Raw genomic sequence first — 20,485 nt, forward strand, 5'->3', positions numbered from 1 at the left:
GTCTCTATAATACTCTCTCTCAGTGATAGTTTCAATTATTATACTGGCCACCATGAGGATTATAGACTCGTGTGTGTGTGTGTGTGTGTGTGTCTGTGTGTGTGTGTGTGTGTGTGTGTGTGTGTGTGTGTGTGTGTGTGTCTGTGTGTCTGTGTGTCTGTGTCTGTGTGTATGTGTCTATGTGTGTGTGTGCCCCTCCACACACACACACACACACACACACACACACACACACACACACACACACACACACACACACACACACACACACACACATCTAAGTCTCTGTTTATATTTTCCTATCATTCTCAGATGACGGATATTACTCATTACATCTTGTGGAGACCATGAAATATTACTCATAATATCTAGTGTAAAGGAGGAATATTACTCATATCCTGAGGAGTAAGAATATTGCTCATAATATCTTCTGAAGGAGCTATATTACCGAGAGTATTTATATAACTCTAGCCATAGTTTGGATAATATCTCTCGAGAAGGGATATTACCAATAATATCCACAGATACTGGTAATATCAATTTATTCAATAAAGAGAGCGTGTGTTTTCTCACGTATAAGAGTTCGTTGATTTCTTCCCGAAATAAATTAGCCAAAAAAAAGTAATGTTTGCCAGGATGACTTAGGTTAAATTAACATAAATTAACGAAGATTAACATAAATTAACGTAGAAAAAGGAGATATCTTACTGACTCACAGGGGCCGTGCTGCGCCTAAGGCTTTGGAGGCAATCAGACTCTGATCCGAGGAAAGGGAGGACAGCTCTAGTTCCTTGGATCATGAGGGGGAGAAAGACATGCCTAAAGAATCATAATTTTTTTTTTCAATAAGAAACATTAACGAGGGTAATTGAAAGACACTTGTGTCTGACGATGTTTATTTATAAAATACCTTGTTAAAAAGAACATTTGTTCTTAACATTCATGTATAAAATACGAAGACCAGAACGGGTTTAATACCATGTGCAAAAATATCTTCGCCTGGTAACGCCTTTATCAAAATTAATCTGCACCCAAAGAAACATTATATACATATATATATATATATATATATATATATATATATATATATATATATATATATATATATATATATATGTATATATATATATATATATATATATATATATATATATATATATATATATATATATATATATATATATATATATATATATATATTCACAAAACTGACTCACCACAATAGAAAAATCTATGTTGGTGATAATGATTAAGTTATGCCTGGGTAACATCACTGTTATTAATGTTTCTTATCATTTCTCAGTGGTGTTATCTCACTTCCGGTGTGAAGTTTCACACTACGTGATACACCGAATCAACTTTGTTTACATCCAGTACTGATGGTAACCTCGGCACTCCTGGCCAGGGCGGTACATCTCCAGCTGGGGGTAATATTTATATTTTCGTGTCTGACATACAACTGGAAGTATCGAAAAGATGCACATCATTGTTAAGAGTTCAAAATTCTGTGTCAGACATATACTGAAACATACGTCTGGATGTAGCACCTTAACATGGCCGAGCCACCTCTTGGAAAAGGCCCGGGCCGGGCCATTATACTGGAGAATCTAGAACAACAACAACCCTAAGATATGAAGCTGTGGGTGAATGCTTCGTTATATACTGACCGTTGTATTGCTGTATTATAATCTTGGCTTGAGATCTTCCTTACTGTCAAGAAATACCAAGATTTTGCTCACCGTCTCACTCACTTTCTAGGAAGCAGTTGCCTTGTTTTTTTCTCCCGTGTGATGGGAACAAATCTGTTCTCTCAAATATTTCCTATTGTGGTGAATCACTGAGCTTCATACATCACACTATTACACTTTCTTTGTGATAAATCATAAGCAAACTTACGTGGAGACAATAAAACGGGAATATAAAATCATTTAAACCGTGGTTTAAAAATATTTGACCACCGTAGATGTGTTTATACAAAGTTCCCTGAAACGAAAAATTCATTCGAACACTAGAGAAACAGGACGAAACTTGATGTGTAGGAAGCTGTTTCAGTGGATAATAAAACTGTGTACACAAGCCCAGAATTCTTGAGTCGAGGTTAATGGCATTACAACCTAACTTGAACATCTAACAGTTACCTTCTGTAAGACAAAACAATTAGTTCAAAATACATCAAAACAAACCCAAGATATCGTCAGAGAAATATATATATATATATATATATATATATATATATATATATATATATATATATATATATATATATATATATATATATATATATATATATATATATATATATATATATATATGTTTCGAGTGACCTTGTGTTGTTGATGAGAAATAAAGGGCCTCACATTCAAGTATATTACCACATAAATTTTCACTTTTATTGCCTCCATGTGGGTTTGTTTAAGTATTTATAAAGTTTATATATATATATATATATATATATATATATATATATATATATATATATATATATATATATATATATATATATATATGTATTCTTTAAATAAAGAGAAAATTTCTAGTTTTAATATCTTTGACAACAGCAAGTATATTGTGACTGGAGGTCCTCCGTACACAGTCAGTTGAACACCGTCAGTTAAGCACAGTGAATGTTCGTCCAGGAGAAGGATGTCAGCAGTGTGTTGCTGATGTCACTGTCTTCATCTTGATGAGTAATTCCTGACCACACCAGAGTACATTCTCTGGTGTGACTGTGTGTTGTTCTTGACGTGTGAGACACCAATATCTAAACCAAAAATAATGAAGTGTATTAAGTACGTGCAGAGGAGAATGTCTATATGTTTGTTTTACCTTTCATTGAAGCTGTGTATTATATCCGCTTTAGAGTGTGTGTGTGTGTGTGTGTGTGTGTATGTGTGTGTGTCTATGACGACCTGTGTCACTGTAACTAGTGCATAAATATATATTATCGTATATGTTTATCTTATTATTCTCCTTTCCAGAGGATTTCAGCTGACTTTTTTTTCAGAATATTCTCATAGTACATAATAAAATCGGGAACTTAAAAAAAATCGTGAGTGAAGCAGCGAAATATAAAAGGAAACATAATTGAGGATTAACAGGGGTTTAAATCCTGAGTGAACAGCAGAAAAGACTAAAGAGTGAAAAAAGAGTGAAAGTGGAGAGTGAAAGTGATGTGTTGGGAGAGTATGATGGTGGAGATGGTTATCATGACGTACTTGTGAGGGAGAGAGGGATTTAATAAGGCACACAGTGATGGCGCTGATGGTGGTGAGTGATGGGTGGTGGATGCTGCGGTGATGCTGCTGGCTGTGATGGTGCTAGCGACGAGAGGGCGGCAGCCTGCTAGTGGCACCCTCGTGGTGCCATGACGCTGGTGGCACCCTCCTGGTGCCATGACGCTGGTGGCACCCTCCTGGTGCCATGACGCTGGTGGCACCCTCGTTGTGCCATGACGCTGGTGGCACCCTCGTGAGGGTATGACGCTGATGGCACCTTCATAAGGGCATGATGCTGAGGAGGGGAGATGTGTCATTTACGGTGAGAGTGGCACTGGTGGTCACACATGGCTTCTGTGACAGTAGCACTGGTGGCCACACATAGCTCGTGTGAGATGGCACTGGTGGCCACACATGGCTTCTGTGAGAATCTCACTGGTGGCCACACTTGGCTACTGTGAGAGTGGCACTGGTGGCCACACATAGCTCCTGTGAGACGGCACTGGTGGCCACACATAGCACCTGTGAGAATGGCACTGGTAGCCACACATGGCTCCTTTGAGAGTGGCACTGGTGGTCACACATCGCTCCTGTGAGAATGACACTGGTGGCCACACATCGCTCCTGTGAGTGGCACTGGTGGCCACACATGTCCACCTAGACCTTCTGCAGCTATATCCACGTCACTTCTGAGGGGAAAGAAACTTTAATATTCACTCTTGAGTAAACAACTCAAGCTGTCAGGGTACTTAAACACACACACACACACACACACACACACACACACACACACACACACACACACACACACACACACACACACACACAAACACAAACTTTGCTAAACACCTCATTCCTTCCTTTACACTGATGTGGTCAATAAACTGGCTTATTATATACATATAAACAGCAATAAAAAACTAAACTGGCCTACTACATAAGAACAGTTGGTAGTGAACGATGCAATACAGTTTATTATGCAACAGTTAATTGCAAAATCCGACTCAAATTACCACGTCACTGCAATATATCTTTTTTTTTTATTCCCGACAAGTTTGTTATCATATCGATATTTTTCTCCGATAATTTATTAGATGAAGGAGTGTATGTGTGTGTGTGTATGTGTGTGTGTGTGTGTGTGTGTGTGTGTGTGTGTGTGTGTGTGTGTGTGTGTGAGTGTGTGTGTGTGTGTGTATGTGTGTGTGTGTGTGTGTGTGTGTGTGTGTGTGTGTGTGTGTGTGTGTGTGTGTGTGTGTGTGTGTGTGTGTGTGTGTGTGTGTGTGTGTGTGTGTGTGTGTGTGTGTGTGTGTGTGTGTGTGTGTGTGTGTGTGTGTCTGTGTGTGTGTACTCACCTAGTTGAGGTTGCGGGGGTCTAGTCCGAGCTCCTGGCCCCGCCTCTTCACTGGTCGCTACTAGGTCACTCTCCCTGAACCATGAGCTTTATCATACCTCTGCTTAAAGCTATGTATGGATCCTGCCTCCACTACATCGCTTCCCAAACTATTCCACTTCCTGACTACTCTGTGGCTGAAGAAATACTTCCTAACATCCCTGTGATTCATCTGTGTCTTCAACTTCCAACTGTGTCCCCTTATTACTGTGTCCAATCTCTGGAACATCCTGTCTTTGTCCACCTTGTCAATTCCTCTCAGTATTTTGTATGTCGTTATCATGTCCCCCCTATCTCTCCTGTCCTCCAGTGTCGTCAGGTTGATTTCCCTTAACCTCTCCTCGTAGGACATACCTCTTAGCTCTGGGACTAGTCTTGTTGCAAACCTTTGCACTTTCTCTAGTTTCTTTACGTGCTTGGCTAGGTGTGGGTTCCAAACTGGTGCCGCATACTCCAATATGGGCCTAACGTACACGGTGTACAGGGTCCTGAACGATTCCTTATTAAGATGTCGGAATGCTGTTCTGAGGTTTGCTAGGCGCCCATATGCTGCAGCAGTTATTCGATTGATGTGCGCTTCAGGAGATGTGCCTGGTGTTATACTCACCCCAAGATCTTTTTCCTTGAGTGAGGTTTGTAGTCTCTGGCCCCCTAGACTGTACTCCGTCTGCGGTCTTCTTTGCCCTTCCCCAATCTTCATGACTTTGCACTTGGTGGGATTGAACTCCAGGAGCCAATTGCTGGACCAGGTCTGCAGCCTGTCCAGATCCCTTTGTAGTTCTGCCTGGTCTTCGATCGAGTGAATTCTTCTCGTCAACTTCACGTCCTCTGCAAACAGGGACACCTCAGAGTCTATTCCTTCCGTCATGTCGTTCACAAATACCAGAAACAGCACTGGTCCTAGGACTGACCCCTGTGGGACCCCGCTGGTCACAGGTGCCCACTCTGACACCTCGCCACGTACCATGACTCGCTGCTGTCTTCCTGACAAGTATTCCCTGATCCATTGTAGTGCCTTCCCTGTTATCCCTGCTTGGTCCTCCAGTTTTTGCACCAATCTCTTGTGTGGAACTGTCAAACGCCTTCTTGCAGTCCAAGAATATGCAATCCACCCACCCCTCTCTCTCTTGTCTTACTGCTGTCACCATGTCATAGAACTCCAGTAGGTTTGTGACACAGGATTTCCCGTCCCTGAAACCATGTTGGCTGCTGTTGATGAGATCATTCCTTTCTAGGTGTTCCACCACTCTTCTCCTGATAATCTTCTCCATGATTTTGCATACTATACATGTCAGTGACACTGGTCTGTAGTTTAATGCTTCATGTCTGTCTCCTTTTTTAAAGATTGGGACTACATTTGCTGTCTTCCATGCCTCAGGCAATCTCCCTGTTTCGATAGATGTATTGAATATTGTTGTTAGGGGTACACATAGCGCCTCTGCTCCCTCTCTCAATACCCATGGGGAGATGTTATCTGGCCCCATTGCCTTTGAGGTATCTAGCTCACTCAGAAGCCTCTTCACTTCTTCCTCGGTTGTGTGCACTGTGTCCAGCACATGGTGGTGTGCCCCACCTCTCCGTCTTTCTGGAGCCCCTTCTGTCTCCTCTGTGAACACTTCTTTGAATCTCTTGTTGAGTTCCTCACATACTTCACGGTCATTTCTTGTTGTCTCTCCTCCTTCCTTCCTTAGCCTGATTACCTGGTCCTTGACTGTTGTTTTCCTCCTGATGTGGCTGTGCAACAGTTTTGGGTCAGATTTGGATTTCGCTGCTATGTCATTTTCATATTGCCTTTGGGCCTCCCTTCTTATCTGTGCATATTCGTTTCTGGCTCTACGACTGCTCTCCTTATTCTCCTGGGTCCTTTGCCTTCTATATTTCTTCCATTCCCTAGCACACTTGGTTTTTGCCTCCCTGCACCTTTGGGTAAACCATGGGCTCATCCTGGCTTTTTCATTATTCCTGTTACCCATGGGTACAAACCTCTCCTCAGCCTCCTTGCATTTTGTTGCTACATATTCCATCATCTCATTAACTGGCTTCCCTGCCAGTTCTCTGTCCCACTGAACCCCGTTCAGGAAGTTCCTCATTCCTGTGTAGTCCCCTTTCTTGTAGTTTGGCTTCATTCGTCCTGGCCTTCCTACTTCTCCCTCCACTTGTAGCTCTACTGTGTATTCGAAGCTTAAAACCACATGGTCACTGGCCCCAAGGGGTCTTTCATATGTGATGTCCTCGATATCTGCACTACTCAAGGTGAATACTAAGTCTAGCCTTGCTGGTTCATCCTCTCCTCTCTCTCTTGTAGTGTCCCTTACGTGTTGGTACATGAAGTTTTCCAGTACCACCTCCATCATCTTAGCCCTCCATGTATCTTGGCCCCCATGCGGGTCCAAGTTCTCCCAATCGATCTCCTTGTTTTTAAAGTCACCCATGATCAGGAGCTTTGCCCTGCATGCATGAGCTCTTCTGGCCACTCTAGCCAGTGTGTCAACCTTCGCTCTATTGCTCTCGTCGTACTCTTGCCTTGGCCTCCTGCTGTTCTGTGGTGGGTTATACATCACTGCTATTACACCTTGGGACCTCCAGAGTGAAGCGTTCCCGCTATGTAATCACTTTCTTCTTCGCTGTCTCCTCTCTCCAGCTCATCAAAATTCCAGCGATTTTTGATTAGCAATGTCACTCCTCCACCCCCCCTGTTCCCTCTGTCTTTTCTCAGGATTTGGTATCCAATTGGAAAGATGGCATCTGTTATCATACCTGTAAGCTTGGTTTCTGTGAGAGCTATGATGTCCGGTGATGCCTCTTTGACTCTTTCATGCCACTCTTCCCACTTATTTGTTATACCATCAGCGTTTGTGTACCATACCTTCAGTTTCCTTTCCAACACTGTGGTTTGTGGGGCCTGTGAGGGTGGGAGACCTGGTGGCATACTGTGGGATTCTATAGCTCGGTGTTGGGTGGAGGCTGTGGGTATGGATTGTAGTGTGTGTTGGGATGGTGTGATAGGTTGTATGGTTCTGAGAATAGTTGTGTGTGTGCTTGCCCTTGTTGTTCTGTTCTGCTCTGACTGACCTCTGCTGGTTCCATCCTTGTCTCTTTTCCTAGCTCCTTTCGCTTTTTTGTCCTCTCCCTCAGCTGCTGTCGTTCTGATTTTGTTCTGTCTCTATCTAGGAACACCCTCTTGTACTCTTCCGAGTATTTCAATCGTGGTTTCTCTTGGAGGATCCTGTTCCGCACTGTTTCCGTCCTGAGAATCAGCTTGATTGGTCGGTTTCTCCCCTTCGAGTACCCCCCTATCCTCTGAAAATTTACAATCTCGTCCATCTCTTCACCTATTTCCGTGATGATTTTCTCAATCTCCTTACTTTCTTCCTGCTGCCTTTCAGTGTGTGTCCTTTCCTCTCTCTCCTGAAGCCCATGGATAAACACTGATTTTGCCCTTTCCTCCTCCCATTGTGACTCTGGATCCTGCCTGTATGTGGTCAGTTTCTCCCTTGATTTTTCCAGTGGCTCTTGATAGCATGGTTGTGACTCAGCATTCGACCTATCACCCTCTCCGTCTGCAACCAGCTGTTCTTCCCTTCCACTCCTTGGCTCTTTTTGGCAGGTTGATATGACCTTAGCATAATTCATAATTCCTTCCTTCCTGTTCGGCCTCGCAGCTTCATATGCTGTGTCTTCTCTGGTCACTGCCCCTGTAACTCGCTTCAGCCTATTTATCTCAACTTCTAGGACCCTTATCTTGGCTACTGCAGTTTCGACTTGTGCTTCCCAATTCTTTGTCTCCTTCTCCAACCTCTTTTCCAATTTCACAGAGAGCTCTTTCTCCATTTTTTCAGAAAGCTCTCCTAATTTTCTCTCCCACTCTTGTTCCATCCTTTTCCACTGCTCCTCCATCCACTCCTCCCTACCAGAACCATTCTCATCTGATCCTTGGTTCCTGCGAGTCCCCACCATTTTTTTTTTTGTGTGTGTGTGTGTGTGTGTGTGTGTGTGTGTGTGTGTGTGTGTGTGTGTGTGTGTGTGTGTGTGTGTGTGTGTGTGTGTTGTTAGGGGCAGCAACACACTGCTGATGTATCCAACTACAATCACACACACACACACACTACCACTACCGTCACCACACACACTACCACTACCATCACCACACACACCACCACTACCGTCACCACACACATCGCCACTACCGTCACCACACACACTACCACTACCGTCACCACACACACTACCACTACCATCACCACACACACCACCACTACCGTCACCACACACATCGCCACTACCGTCACCACACACACTACCACTACCATCACCACACACACCACCACTACCATCACCACACACACTACCACTACCATCACCACACACACCACCACTACCATCACCACACACACCACCACTACCATCACCACACACACCACCACTACCATCACCACACACACCACCACTACCATCACCACACACACCACCACTACCATCACCACACACACCACCACTACCATCACCACACACACACCACCACTACCATCACCACACACACACCACCACTACCATCACCACACACACCACCACTACCATCACCACACACACCACCACTACCATCACCACACACACACCACCACTACCATCACCACACACACACCACCACTACCATCACCACACACACACCACCACTACCATCACCACACACACCACCACTACCATCACCACACACACCACCACTACCATCACCACACACACCACCACTACCATCACCACCACATACCTGTCTTGTGTCAAGGAAGGGGCCTCATACATTAATGTCCCACCAGCGTGAAGGACATTCCACATCCTGAAAAAACAATGTTTCTTAATCTGGCCAGAGAACACACCGTCACATATCTTAATACAGACGTATTTCACCGTAAAATTACATTACAGAATATTAAAAGAAATACGTCTAATACGTTAAAAAATCATCAGATGAGGTTAACGATGGCACATACGTTCAAAACAAAAGAAATAAAAACAAAAGCCAGGTAGGTATGATTTAAGAGAAGCTCTGAATACCTTATTTATTAAAGCAGCTCCGCTGTTGACATGATAAAGCACAGTATATAGACGAAAAATCGTCAATAAAGCTTCCATATACCTGCCACTGTGTCTCTTTACTATCACCAATGATAGGTTAGCCAGTAGAAGGCGTCAGTCCGCAACCAACTTTTATTAAAGCTGATGGACTGAACACATCTTCTCTGTCCGTAAGGACTGATCACCTCACACTCTCTTTTTATATCTTCTATGAGTTTATTTCTCTATATTTGACTGATAAACCCATTCGTTAGCGAAATGCTTCCCACGGTAAAGATACCCAGGTGTTGCACGCTTATTTCGTTCTTCCATCCAGAAGCTGCAGCAACGAGTTATCACACGACTAAAACACAGTCGGCCCCAGTCTAAGATTCATGGGAACTCCAGGCTAAGATTCGTGGGAACTCCAGGCTAAGATTCGTGGGAACTCCAGGCTAAGATTCATGGGAACTCCAGGCTAAGATTCGTGGGAACTCCATTTGCGCTGCATAGCCCTTGTGGCTTAGCGCTTCTTTTTTATTATAATAATAATAATAATAATAATAATAGTGGGAACTCCATATTGATTAACACTGGCAAGAAACCAGTCTATTCCCTTAAATATTTTTCGTAAAAAAACGTCTGTACACTGGAATCATCCTACAGCCCTTTAAGAAACATTAATAATATACAATAATAATAATTGTTATTATTATTATTATTATTATTTCTACAAGTACATGATACTACTTATAGAGACATAGGAGACATCAATGACATACTATTTAGAAAGCCCCTTGATATGCAGATCATTTCTGGCAAATCAGGTTGTCCCCAGGATGCGACCCACACCAGTCAGCTAACACCCAGGTTCCTACTTGCTGCTGGTGAACAGAGACAGCAGGTGACTTAAGGAAACACGTCCCAATTTTTCCACCCGTACCGGGAACTGAACCACCGACCTCAGTGCGGTACCAACCGAGCTGCTCCACAAAAGTGATAGCAGACCAATTTCCATTAGAAGCCGAATCGCAGAACGAGTGGGACTCGAACCTTGTGGTCCGTGTACAATCGTATTATTGCGATTACGTGAGCCAAGCGCAAATTAGAGTCAAGTAGGTAATTGTTCACTCTCCTGACGACCATTACCCAACCTAATGGCTAAAAAAAAACGTTGCTATTGAGTGTACTGACCTGGTTGGTGGGGTCAGCTTGGTCGAGGCCCAGGTAGAAGTAGCAGAAGCAGGCAACCTGTGACCACCAGCACACTGCTGCACACACACGATGATCCCGCTGTGTGCACGGCGGCCGACTCTTCTCCTGTAGCAGACATAACAGATGCTTGAAATTAAAGTCGTAGCGCTGAAGAGTGGTTGGTGGAAGGGCAATAATAACGTCATATCAGTAAAGTCCTTTATTGGTATCATATTTCACCCCACTGGCGAACTTGGTAATAAAAAAACTGGTGGGTAAAGCGTTATTGGTACCACTCGAGGGTCAAACTTTACTGCTGCTACGTAAACATGAGCCTCGAGGTATTTTTCATAGAGCTCTCAGAAGGCATTTAACTAGAGCTTCCGGTGTTCTGGGTTCAAAAAGCTCCAGGACCACCACACGTGTTTTTTCGGGTCCTAACTTGAAAACAGAACCATTCGGGGAGTCTTTTTTGACACAACTAACACAACAAAATTTAGGAAAAGTTATTTTGCAGTAATAAAGTCTCCGGCGGCTGTAGTGAAGTGTTGAGATGCCATAAATAATTTATAGTTAAAGGTGAAATATGACTACCCGGGCTGAGACTGTAAATGAGCTGAGGTAGGATAACAGCTCTTGTAAATGAGCTGAGGTAGGATAACAGCTCTTGTAAATGAGCTGAGGTAGGATAACAGCTCTTGTAAATGAGCTGAGGTAGGATAACAGCTCTTGTAAATGAGCTGAGGTAGGATAACAGCTCTTGTAAAGGACCTGAGGTAGGATAACAGCTCTTGTAAAGGACCTGAGGTAGGATAACAGCTCTTGTAAAGGACCTGAGGTAGGATAACAGCTCTTGTAAAGGACCTGAGGTAGGATAACAGCTCTTGTAAAGGACCTGAGGTAGGATAACAGCTCTTGTAAATGAGCTGAGGTAGGATAACAGCTCTTGTAAATGAGCTGAGGTAGGATAACAGCTCTTGTAAATGAGCTGAGGTAGGATAACAGCTCTTGTAAATGAGTTGAGGTAGGATAACAGCTCTTGTAAATGAGCTGAGGTAGGATAACAGCTCTTGTAAATGAGCTGAGGTAGGATAACAGCTCTTGTAAATGAGCTGAGGTAGGATAACAGCTCTTGTAAATGAGCTGAGGTAGGATAACAGCTCTTGTAAAGGACCTGAGGTAGGATAACAGCTCTTGTAAAGGACCTGAGGTAGGATAACAGCTCTTGTAAAGGACCTGAGGTAGGATAACAGCTCTTGTAAATGAGCTGAGGTAGGATAACAGCTCTTGTAAATGAGCTGAGGTAGGATAACAGCTCTTGTAAATGAGCTGAGGTAGGATAACAGCTCTTGTAAATGAGTTGAGGTAGGATAACAGCTCTTGTAAATGAGCTGAGGTAGGATAACAGCTCTTGTAAATGAGCTGAGGTAGGATAACAGCTCTTGTAAATGAGCTGAGGTAGGATAACAGCTCTTGTAAATAAGCTGACGTAGGGTAACAGCTGTTGTAAATGAGCTGACGTAGGATAACAGCTCTTGTAAATGAGCTGACGTAGAATAACAGCTCTTGTAAATGAGCTGACGTAGGATAACATCTCTTGTAAATGAGCTGAGGTAGGATAACAGCTCTTGTAAATGAGCTGACGTAGGATAACAGCTCTTGTAAATGAGCTGAGGTAGGATAACAGCTCTTGTAAATAAGCTGACGTAGGATAACAGCTCTTGTAAATGAGCTGACGTAGGATAACAGCTCTTGTAAATGAGCTGAGGTAGGATACCAGCTCTTGTAAATGAGCTGAGGTAGGATACCAGCTCTTGTAAATGAGCTGACGTAGGATAACAGCTCTTAATTTTTCAATATGCTGAGGTAAGATAATAGTAAGTACTCTGTAAATAAACTCAGGCAGGATATTAGTTAACAGCTGTCAGCTTTAAAATGAGCTGAGGTTGATTAGCAAATCTTAGCCTCAGAACTGACCAGTTCTGAAAAAGGAAAATATAAGTAATCACTAATTATTGTTGACCATATTATTTTGTACTTGTACAGAGACTACGTTATGACTCGTGACACCCTGACTCGTGACACATTGCTGACACCCTGACTCGTGACACATTACTGACACCCTGACTCGTGACACATTACTGACACCCTGACTCGTGACATATTACTGACACCCTGACTCGTGACACATTACTGACACCCTGACTCGTGACATATTACTGACACCCTGACTCGTGACACATTGCTGACACCCTGACTCGTGACATATTACTGACACCCTGACTCGTGACATATTACTGACACCCTGACTCGTGACATATTACTGACACCCTGACTCGTGACACATTGCTGACACCCTGACTCGTGACACATTGCTGACACCCTGACTCGTGACATATTACTGACACCCTGACTCGTGACACATTACTGACACCCTGACTCGTGACACATTACTGACACCCTGACTCTTGACACATTACTGACACCCTGACTCTTGACACATTACTGACACCCTGACTCGTGACACATTACTGACACCCTGACTCGTGACACATTACTGACACCCTGACTCTTGACACATTACTGACACCCTGACTCGTGACACATTACTGACACTCTGACTCGTGACACATTACTGAAACCCTGACTCCTGACACATTACTGACACCCTGACTCGTGACACATTGCTGACACCCTGACTCGTGACATATTACTGACACCCTGACTCGTGACACATTGCTGACACCCTGACTCGTGACACATTACTGACACCCTGACTCGTGACACATTACTGACACCCTGACTCGTGACACATTACTGACACTCTGACTCGTGACACATTACTGACACCCTGAATCATGACATTACTGAGATATTAGCGTGCTACAGTAGAGTTGCTGGAGGTAGCCGGGCAGTATAGTATAGAGGCCGGGAAGTATAGTATAAAGGCCGGGAAGTATAGTATAGAGACGGGAAATATAGTATAGAGGCCGGGAAGTATAGTATAGAGGCCGGGAAGTATAGTATAGAGGCCGGGAAGTATAGTATAGAGACGGGAAATATAGTATAGAGGCCGGGAAGTATAGTATAGAGACGGGAAATATAGTATAGAGGCCGGGAAGTATAGTATAGAGGCCGGGAAGTATAGTATAGAGACGGGAAATATAGTATAGAGGCCGGAAAGTATAGTATAAAGGCCGGGAAGTATAGTATAGAGACGGGAAATATAGTTTAGAGGCCGGGAAGTATAGTATAGAGACGGGAAATATAGTATAGAGGCCGGGAAGTATAGTATAGAGGCCGGGCAGTATAATATGGAGGCCATTGCAGGTGTGGAGGAGGTAAAAGCAGCGACACTTAATTAGCGTGATGGTGCCTGCCAATACTCTTTAAATAAGGGAAAGACGAAACGGGCTTTGAGATTAATGCAAAAAAAATGGATAAAATCATAGGAATGAGAGATCTTGATAATCCTGAAGACGCGGGTGAAAAGAGGCTGAGAGAGAGAGAGAGAAAGAAACATGGTGAAATAGAGAAACTAAAGTCTGAATTAAAAATCGTATGATTAATGAAAAATTTTAAGTGGTATAAATACTGGAAAGAGATGTATGATTCTTCAGATACTTCTGTCTAAAGATAAACTGCCCATTTTTTGATAGAGACATATAAAAAACAGCTATGTTAGTTGAATAATGACATGACAAACTGCCTTCCAGAGGGAATAATGACCTTTCTACTAGTGGGTCATTGTAGCATACAGATACCCTAGCTGGAACAATTTACAAATTGCATATGAATTTTTAGATAAATCTCTAGACGATGTTTCGATTACTTCTGGACCGTTGTTAAGTCACGTGTGTGAAAGAATAAAAAGTTACAAAGCCGTGGCTGGAATAATTCACGGAAAGCCAGCTCTTGGGAAACGAAACTCTTGATGACATTTCGGTCCCTCCTGGATCACTGTCAAGATCCAATGGTCCTAAACGACTGACGTGTCAATAATTTGAGTGTGTGAGGACAGAGCGAAACATCACATGGATATTTATACCTTAACATTTTAGTGGGTTGGTAGTGGCTGCTAGTTCACTCAGGGTTGAGTCCAGGGAGAAGACTCACCGTTCACGACGTGCACCACGACAGAGGCAGCATCGGCGAACTGCGGCGCGCAGGTGTAGTTACCTGAGTCCCCTTTCATGGCTCGCGTCAAGAAGAGCTTCGAAGTGGTTTTGGCGGGAGTCTTCTCTATTTCGATGCTGACGCCGCCCCTGCCAAGCACAGGGAGAGACACCATCGTGTGAGGACAAGTAGACAGGGTGAGGACAGGAAGGAAGAGGCGGTGAAAGAAACCTATCGTGGGATTAAGGTGAAGAGAATGAGAGATGGGGAAGGAGGGAAAGGAGAGACTGGTAAGGGTAGGAGAATGAGAAAGGGTAAAACAATTATGAGATGGAAGGAATGAGAGCCAGAGCGTGAGGAGGGAGAAAGAATGAGAGAGAAAAAGGAAAGTGCGTGATGACAAGATGTTCAGGATACTCACACTGCTGCCCACCAGCTGCCCACCAGCTGCCCACCAGCTGCACACCACACAATGCTGCCCACCAGCTGCACACCACACACTGCTGCCCACCAGCTGCCCACCACATACTGCTGCCCACCAGCTGCCCACCACATACTGCTGCCCACCAGCTGCCCACCACATACTGCTGCCCACCAGCTGCACACCACACAATGCTGCCCACCAGCTGCACACCACACAATGCTGCCCACCAGCTGCTCACCACACACACTGCTGCCCACCAGCTGCACACCACACAATGCTGCCCACCAGCTGCTCACCACACACACTGCTGCCCACCAGCTGCACACCACACAATGTTGCCCACCAGCTGCACACCACACAATGCTGCCCACCAGCTGCCCACCACATACTGCTGCCCACCAGCTGCCCACCAGCTGCACACCACACAATGCTGCCCACCAGCTGCACACCACACACACTGCTGCCCACCAGCTGCACACCACACAATGCTGCCCACCAGCTGCACACCACACACTACTGCACCACCAGCCGCCCACCACACACTGCTGCCCACCAGCTACCCACCACAAACTGCTACCCATCAGCTACCCACCACACACTACTGCCCACCACCTACCCATCACACAATACTCTCCACCACCTGCCCACCACACATTACCGCTCACCACACAATACTGCACCACCAGCTAACCACCATACACTACTGCACCACCATCTGCCCACCACACACTACTACACCACAAGCTGCCCACCATACACTATAGCACCACCAGCTGCCCACCACACACGCTGCAGCACCTGCACTCACCTGGGGGAGTCGTAGTCTAGCTCATTAGTGTCTCTGAACCAGGTAACAGCGCCCACGTTCTCTGAGTGAGTGTTGACGATACAAGTAAGCTTGATAGTGGAGCCGCTCTGTATGTAGACTTCCTTGGGTCCCTGGATCCTAGCTTGTTGCACTGTAGGCCAGAAATACTGACTCTCAGATACTGACTCTCAGGTGCTGACTCTCAGATACTGACTCTCAGGTGCTGACTCTCAGGTGCTGACTCTCAGATATTGACTCTCATATACGGACTCTCAGATATTGACTCTCATATACGGACTCTGGGATACTGACTCTGGGATACTGACTGGGATACTGACTCTGGGATACTGACTCTGGGATAGTGACTCTGGGATACTGACTCTGGGATACTGACTCTGGGATACTGACTCTGGGATACTGACTCTGGGATACTGACTCAGGGATACTGACTCTGGGATACTGACTCAGGGATACTGACTCTGGGATACTGACTCTGGGATACTGACTCTGGGATACTGACTGGGATACTGACTCTGGGATACTGACTCTGGGATAGTGACTCTGGGATACTGACTCTGGGATACTGACTCTGGGATACTGACTCTGGGATACTGACTCTGGGATACTGACTCTGGGATACTGACTCTGGGATACTGACTCTGGGATACTGACTGGGATACTGACTCTGGGATAGTGACCTCTAGGGATATTGACTCTGGGATACCGACTCGGGGATACTGACTCTGGGATACTGACTCTGGGATACTGACTCTGGGATACTGACTGGGATACTGACTCTGGGATACTGACTCTGGGATACTGACTCTGGGATACTGACTCAGGGATACTACCTCAAAGATACACACACACACACACACACACACACACACACACACACACACAATCTTGAAGAGAAAATGTTATGGAAAATGAAGGAAAAACGCCACCAAAATCTTTTTTACAGTTTCAGGTTCTGGCAGTCAGAGTATCGGTGAAATAAAGTGAAATTCCTGTTTTCCTCTGCCTCTGTTGCCACGGAAATCTGCCACGGAAATCTGCCAAGGAAATCTGCCACTGGCCTTGACTGCTTTCCTGCAGCCTAGATGTTTCTTTTGGTTGGAGGGAGACCAGCTGTGGGCGGTGTGGGTGATGCTGTGTGGGTGCTGTGGTGCGGGTGATGTTGTGTGGGTGGTGTTGTGTGGGTGTTGTGTGGGTGCTGTTGTGTGAGTGGTGCTGTGTGGGTGGTGTTGTGTGGGTGGTGCTGTGTGGGTGGTGTTGTGCGGGTGCTGTGGTGTGGGTGGTGTTGTGTGTGCTGTGGTGTGGGTGCTGTGGTTTGGGTGGTGTTGTGTGAGTGGTGCTGTGTGGGTGGTGTGGTGCGGGTGGGGTTGTGTGGGTGTTGTGTGAGTGCTGTGGTGTGGGTGCTGTGGTGCGGGTGGTGTTGTGTTGGTGGTGTTGTGTGGGTGTTGTGTGAGTGCTGTGGTGTGGGTGCTGTGGTGCGGGTGGGGTTGTGTGGGTGTTGTGTGAGTGCTGTGGTGTGGGTGCTGTGGTGCGGGTGGTGTTGTGTGGGTGGTGTTGTGTGGGTGTTGTGTGGGTGCTGTGGTGTGGGTGGTGTTGTGTGTGCTGTGGTGTGGGTGCTGTGGTTTGGGTGGTGTTGTGTGAGTGGTGCTGTGTGGGTGGTGTTGTGTAGGTGGTGCTGTGTGGGTGGTGTTGTGTGGGTGCTGTGGTGTGGGTGCTGTGGTGTGGGTGCTGTCGTTTGGGTGGTGTGTGAGTGGTGCTGTGTGGGTGGTGTTGTGTGGGTGGTGCTGTGTGGGTGGTGTTGTGTGGGTGCTGTGGTGTGGGTGCTGTGGTTTGGGTGGTGTTGTGTGAGTGGTGCTGTGTGGGTGGTGTTGTGTGGGTGGTGTTGTGTGGGTGCTGTGGTTTGGGTGGTGTTGTGTGGGTGGTGTTGTGTGGGTGGTGTTGTGTGGGTGGTGTTGCGTGGGTGGTGTTGTGTGGGTGCTGTGGTGTGGGTGCTGTGTTGTGTGTGATGTTGTGTGGGTGCTGTGGTGTGTGGGTGGTGTTGTGTGGGTGGTATTGTGTGGGTTGTGTTGTGTGGGTGGTGTTGTGTGGGTGGTGTTTTGGGGTGGTGTTGTGTAAGTGGTGTTGCGTGGGTGGTGTTGTGTGGGTGCTGTGGTGTGGGTGCTGTGTTGTGTGTGATGTTGTGTGGGTGCTGTGGTGTGTGGGTGGTGTTGTGTGGGTGGTATTGTGTGTGGGTGGTGTTGTGTGGGTGCTGTGGTGTGGGTGCTGTGTGTGGGTGTGTGGGTGCTGTGGTGTGTGGGTGGTGTTGTGTGGGTGGTATTGTGTGGGTGGTGTTGTGTGGGTTGTGTTGTGTGGGTGGTGTTGTGTGGGTGGTGTTGTGGGGTGGTGTTGTGTGGGTGGTGTTGTGTGGGTGGTGTTGTGTGGGTGCTGTGGTGTGGGTGCTGTGTTGCGTGTGGTGTTGTGTGGGTGGTGTTGTGTGGGTGGTGATGTGTGGGTGGTGTTGTGTATGTGGTAATGTGCGGGTGGTGTTGTGTGGGTGGTGTTGTGTGGGTGGCGTTGTGTGGGTGGTGTTGTGTGGGTGGTGTTTTGTGGGTGGTGTTGTGGGATGGTGTTGTGTGGGTGGTGTTGTGTGGGTGGTGTTGTGTGGGTGGTGTTGTGTGGGTGGTGTTGTGGGGTGGTGTTGTGTGGGTGGTGTTGTGTAGGTGGTGTTGTGTGGGTGCTGTGGTGTGGGTGCTGTGTTGTGTGTGGTGTTGTGTGGGTGCTGTGGTGTGTGGGTGGTGTTGTGAGGGTGGTGTTGTGTGGGTGGTGTTGTGTGGGTTGTGTTGTGTGGGTGGTGTTGTGTGGGTGGTGTTGTGGGGTGGTGTTGTGTGGGTGGTGTTGTGTGGGTGGTGTTGTGTGGGCGGTGTTTTGTGGGTGGTGATGTGTGGGTGGTGTTGTGTGGGTGGTGTTGTGTAGGTGGTAATGTGTGGATGGTGTTGTGTGGGTGGTGTTGTGTGGGCGGTGTTGTGTGGGTGGTGATGTGTGGGTGGTGTTATGTAGGTGGTAATGTGTGGGTGGTGTTGTGTGGGTGGTGTTGTGTGGGCGGTGTTGTGTGGGTGGTGTTGTGTGGGTGGTGTTGTGTAGGTGGTAATGTGTGAGTGGTGTTGTGTGGGTGGTGTTGTGTGGGCGGTGTTGTGTGGGTGGTGTTGTGTGGGTGGTGATGTGTGGGTGGTGTTGTGTGGGCGGTGTTGTGTGGGTGGTGTTGTGTGGGTGGTGATGTGTGGGTGGTGATGTGTGGGCGGTGTTGTGTGGGTGGTGTTGTGTGGGTGGTGTTGTGTGGGTGGTGTTGTGTGGGTGGTGTTGTGTGGGTGGTGTTGTGTGGGTGGTGATGTGTGGGTGTTGTTGTGTGGGCGGTGTTGTGTGGGTGGTGTTGTGTGGGTGGTGATGTGTGGGCGGTGTTGTGTGGGTGGTGATGTGTGGGTGGTGTTGTGTGGGTGGTGATGTGTGGGTGGTGATGTGTGGGCGGTATTGTATGGGCGGTGTTGTGTGGGTGGTGTTGTGTGGGTGGTGTTGTGTGGGCGGTGTTGTGTGGGTGGTGTTGTGTGGGTGGTGTTGTGTGGGTGGTGTTGTGTGGGCGGTGTTGTGTGGGTGGTGTTGTGTGGGTGGTGTTGTGTGGGTGGTGTTGTGTGGGTGGTGTTGTGTGGGTAGTGTTGTGTGGGTGGTGATGTGTGGGCGGTGTTGTGTGGGCGGTGTTGTGTGGGTGGTGTTGTGTGGGTGGTGTTGTGTGGGTGGTGTTGTGTGGGTGGTGTTGTGTGGGCGATAACGAACGTAATTTTTAAGAGTGAGATGGGAGAATTGTAGTGGGTGTAAAAATTGTATGGGAGTAGTAGTTGTGATGGCGATAGTAATTGTGGTAGTGAGAGTGGTTGTGGAGACAAAGTACTAATAGTAGTACTAGTGGCGATAGTACTAGTAGTGGTAGTGGTGGTAGTACCGTTAGTAGTGATGGAAGTACTGGTAGTGGTGATAGTACTGGTAGCGGTGGTAGTAGTGGTGGTCGTACTAGTAGTAGTGGTAGTGGTGGTAGTAGTCGTGGTAGTACTGGTAGTAGTGGTGGTAGTAGTAGTAGTAGTACTGGTAGTAGTGGTGGTAGTAGTGGTAGTAGTAGTGGTAGTAGTACTGGTAGTAGTACTGGTAGTAGTGGTGGTAGTAGTGGTAGTAGTACTGGTAGTAGTGGTAGTAGTACTGGTAGTAGTGGTGGTAGTAGTGGTAGTAGTACTGGTAGTAGTGGTGGT

At 46.3% G+C, this 20,485-nt stretch overlaps 1 protein-coding gene across 2 annotated transcripts in view; it reads right to left on the reverse strand.

Moving 5' to 3' along the window:
* Positions 1-1,817: 1,817 nt before the first annotated feature.
* LOC128690906 (irregular chiasm C-roughest protein) overlaps positions 1,818-20,485 on the reverse strand; it is a 184,065-nt gene continuing 165,397 nt past the window's right edge. The window contains exons 5-9 of one of the 2 annotated variants that reach the window (XM_053779691.2): positions 16,197-16,347; positions 14,965-15,113; positions 10,849-10,974; positions 9,371-9,436; positions 3,835-3,904 (exon numbers count right to left, since the gene is read on the reverse strand). In XM_053779691.2, the coding sequence (XP_053635666.1) occupies positions 10,862-10,974; positions 14,965-15,113; positions 16,197-16,347 (413 nt within the window). In that variant the 3' untranslated portion in view covers positions 3,835-3,904; positions 9,371-9,436; positions 10,849-10,861. Of the gene's footprint in view, positions 3,905-9,370; positions 9,437-10,848; positions 10,975-14,964; positions 15,114-16,196; positions 16,348-20,485 lie in introns of both variants that reach the window. The other variant, XM_053779690.2, reaches the window with a different exon arrangement.

The sequence above is a fragment of the Cherax quadricarinatus genome, chromosome 24 (assembly GCF_038502225.1).
Source record: "Cherax quadricarinatus isolate ZL_2023a chromosome 24, ASM3850222v1, whole genome shotgun sequence".
Lineage (NCBI taxonomy): Eukaryota > Metazoa > Arthropoda > Malacostraca > Decapoda > Parastacidae > Cherax > Cherax quadricarinatus.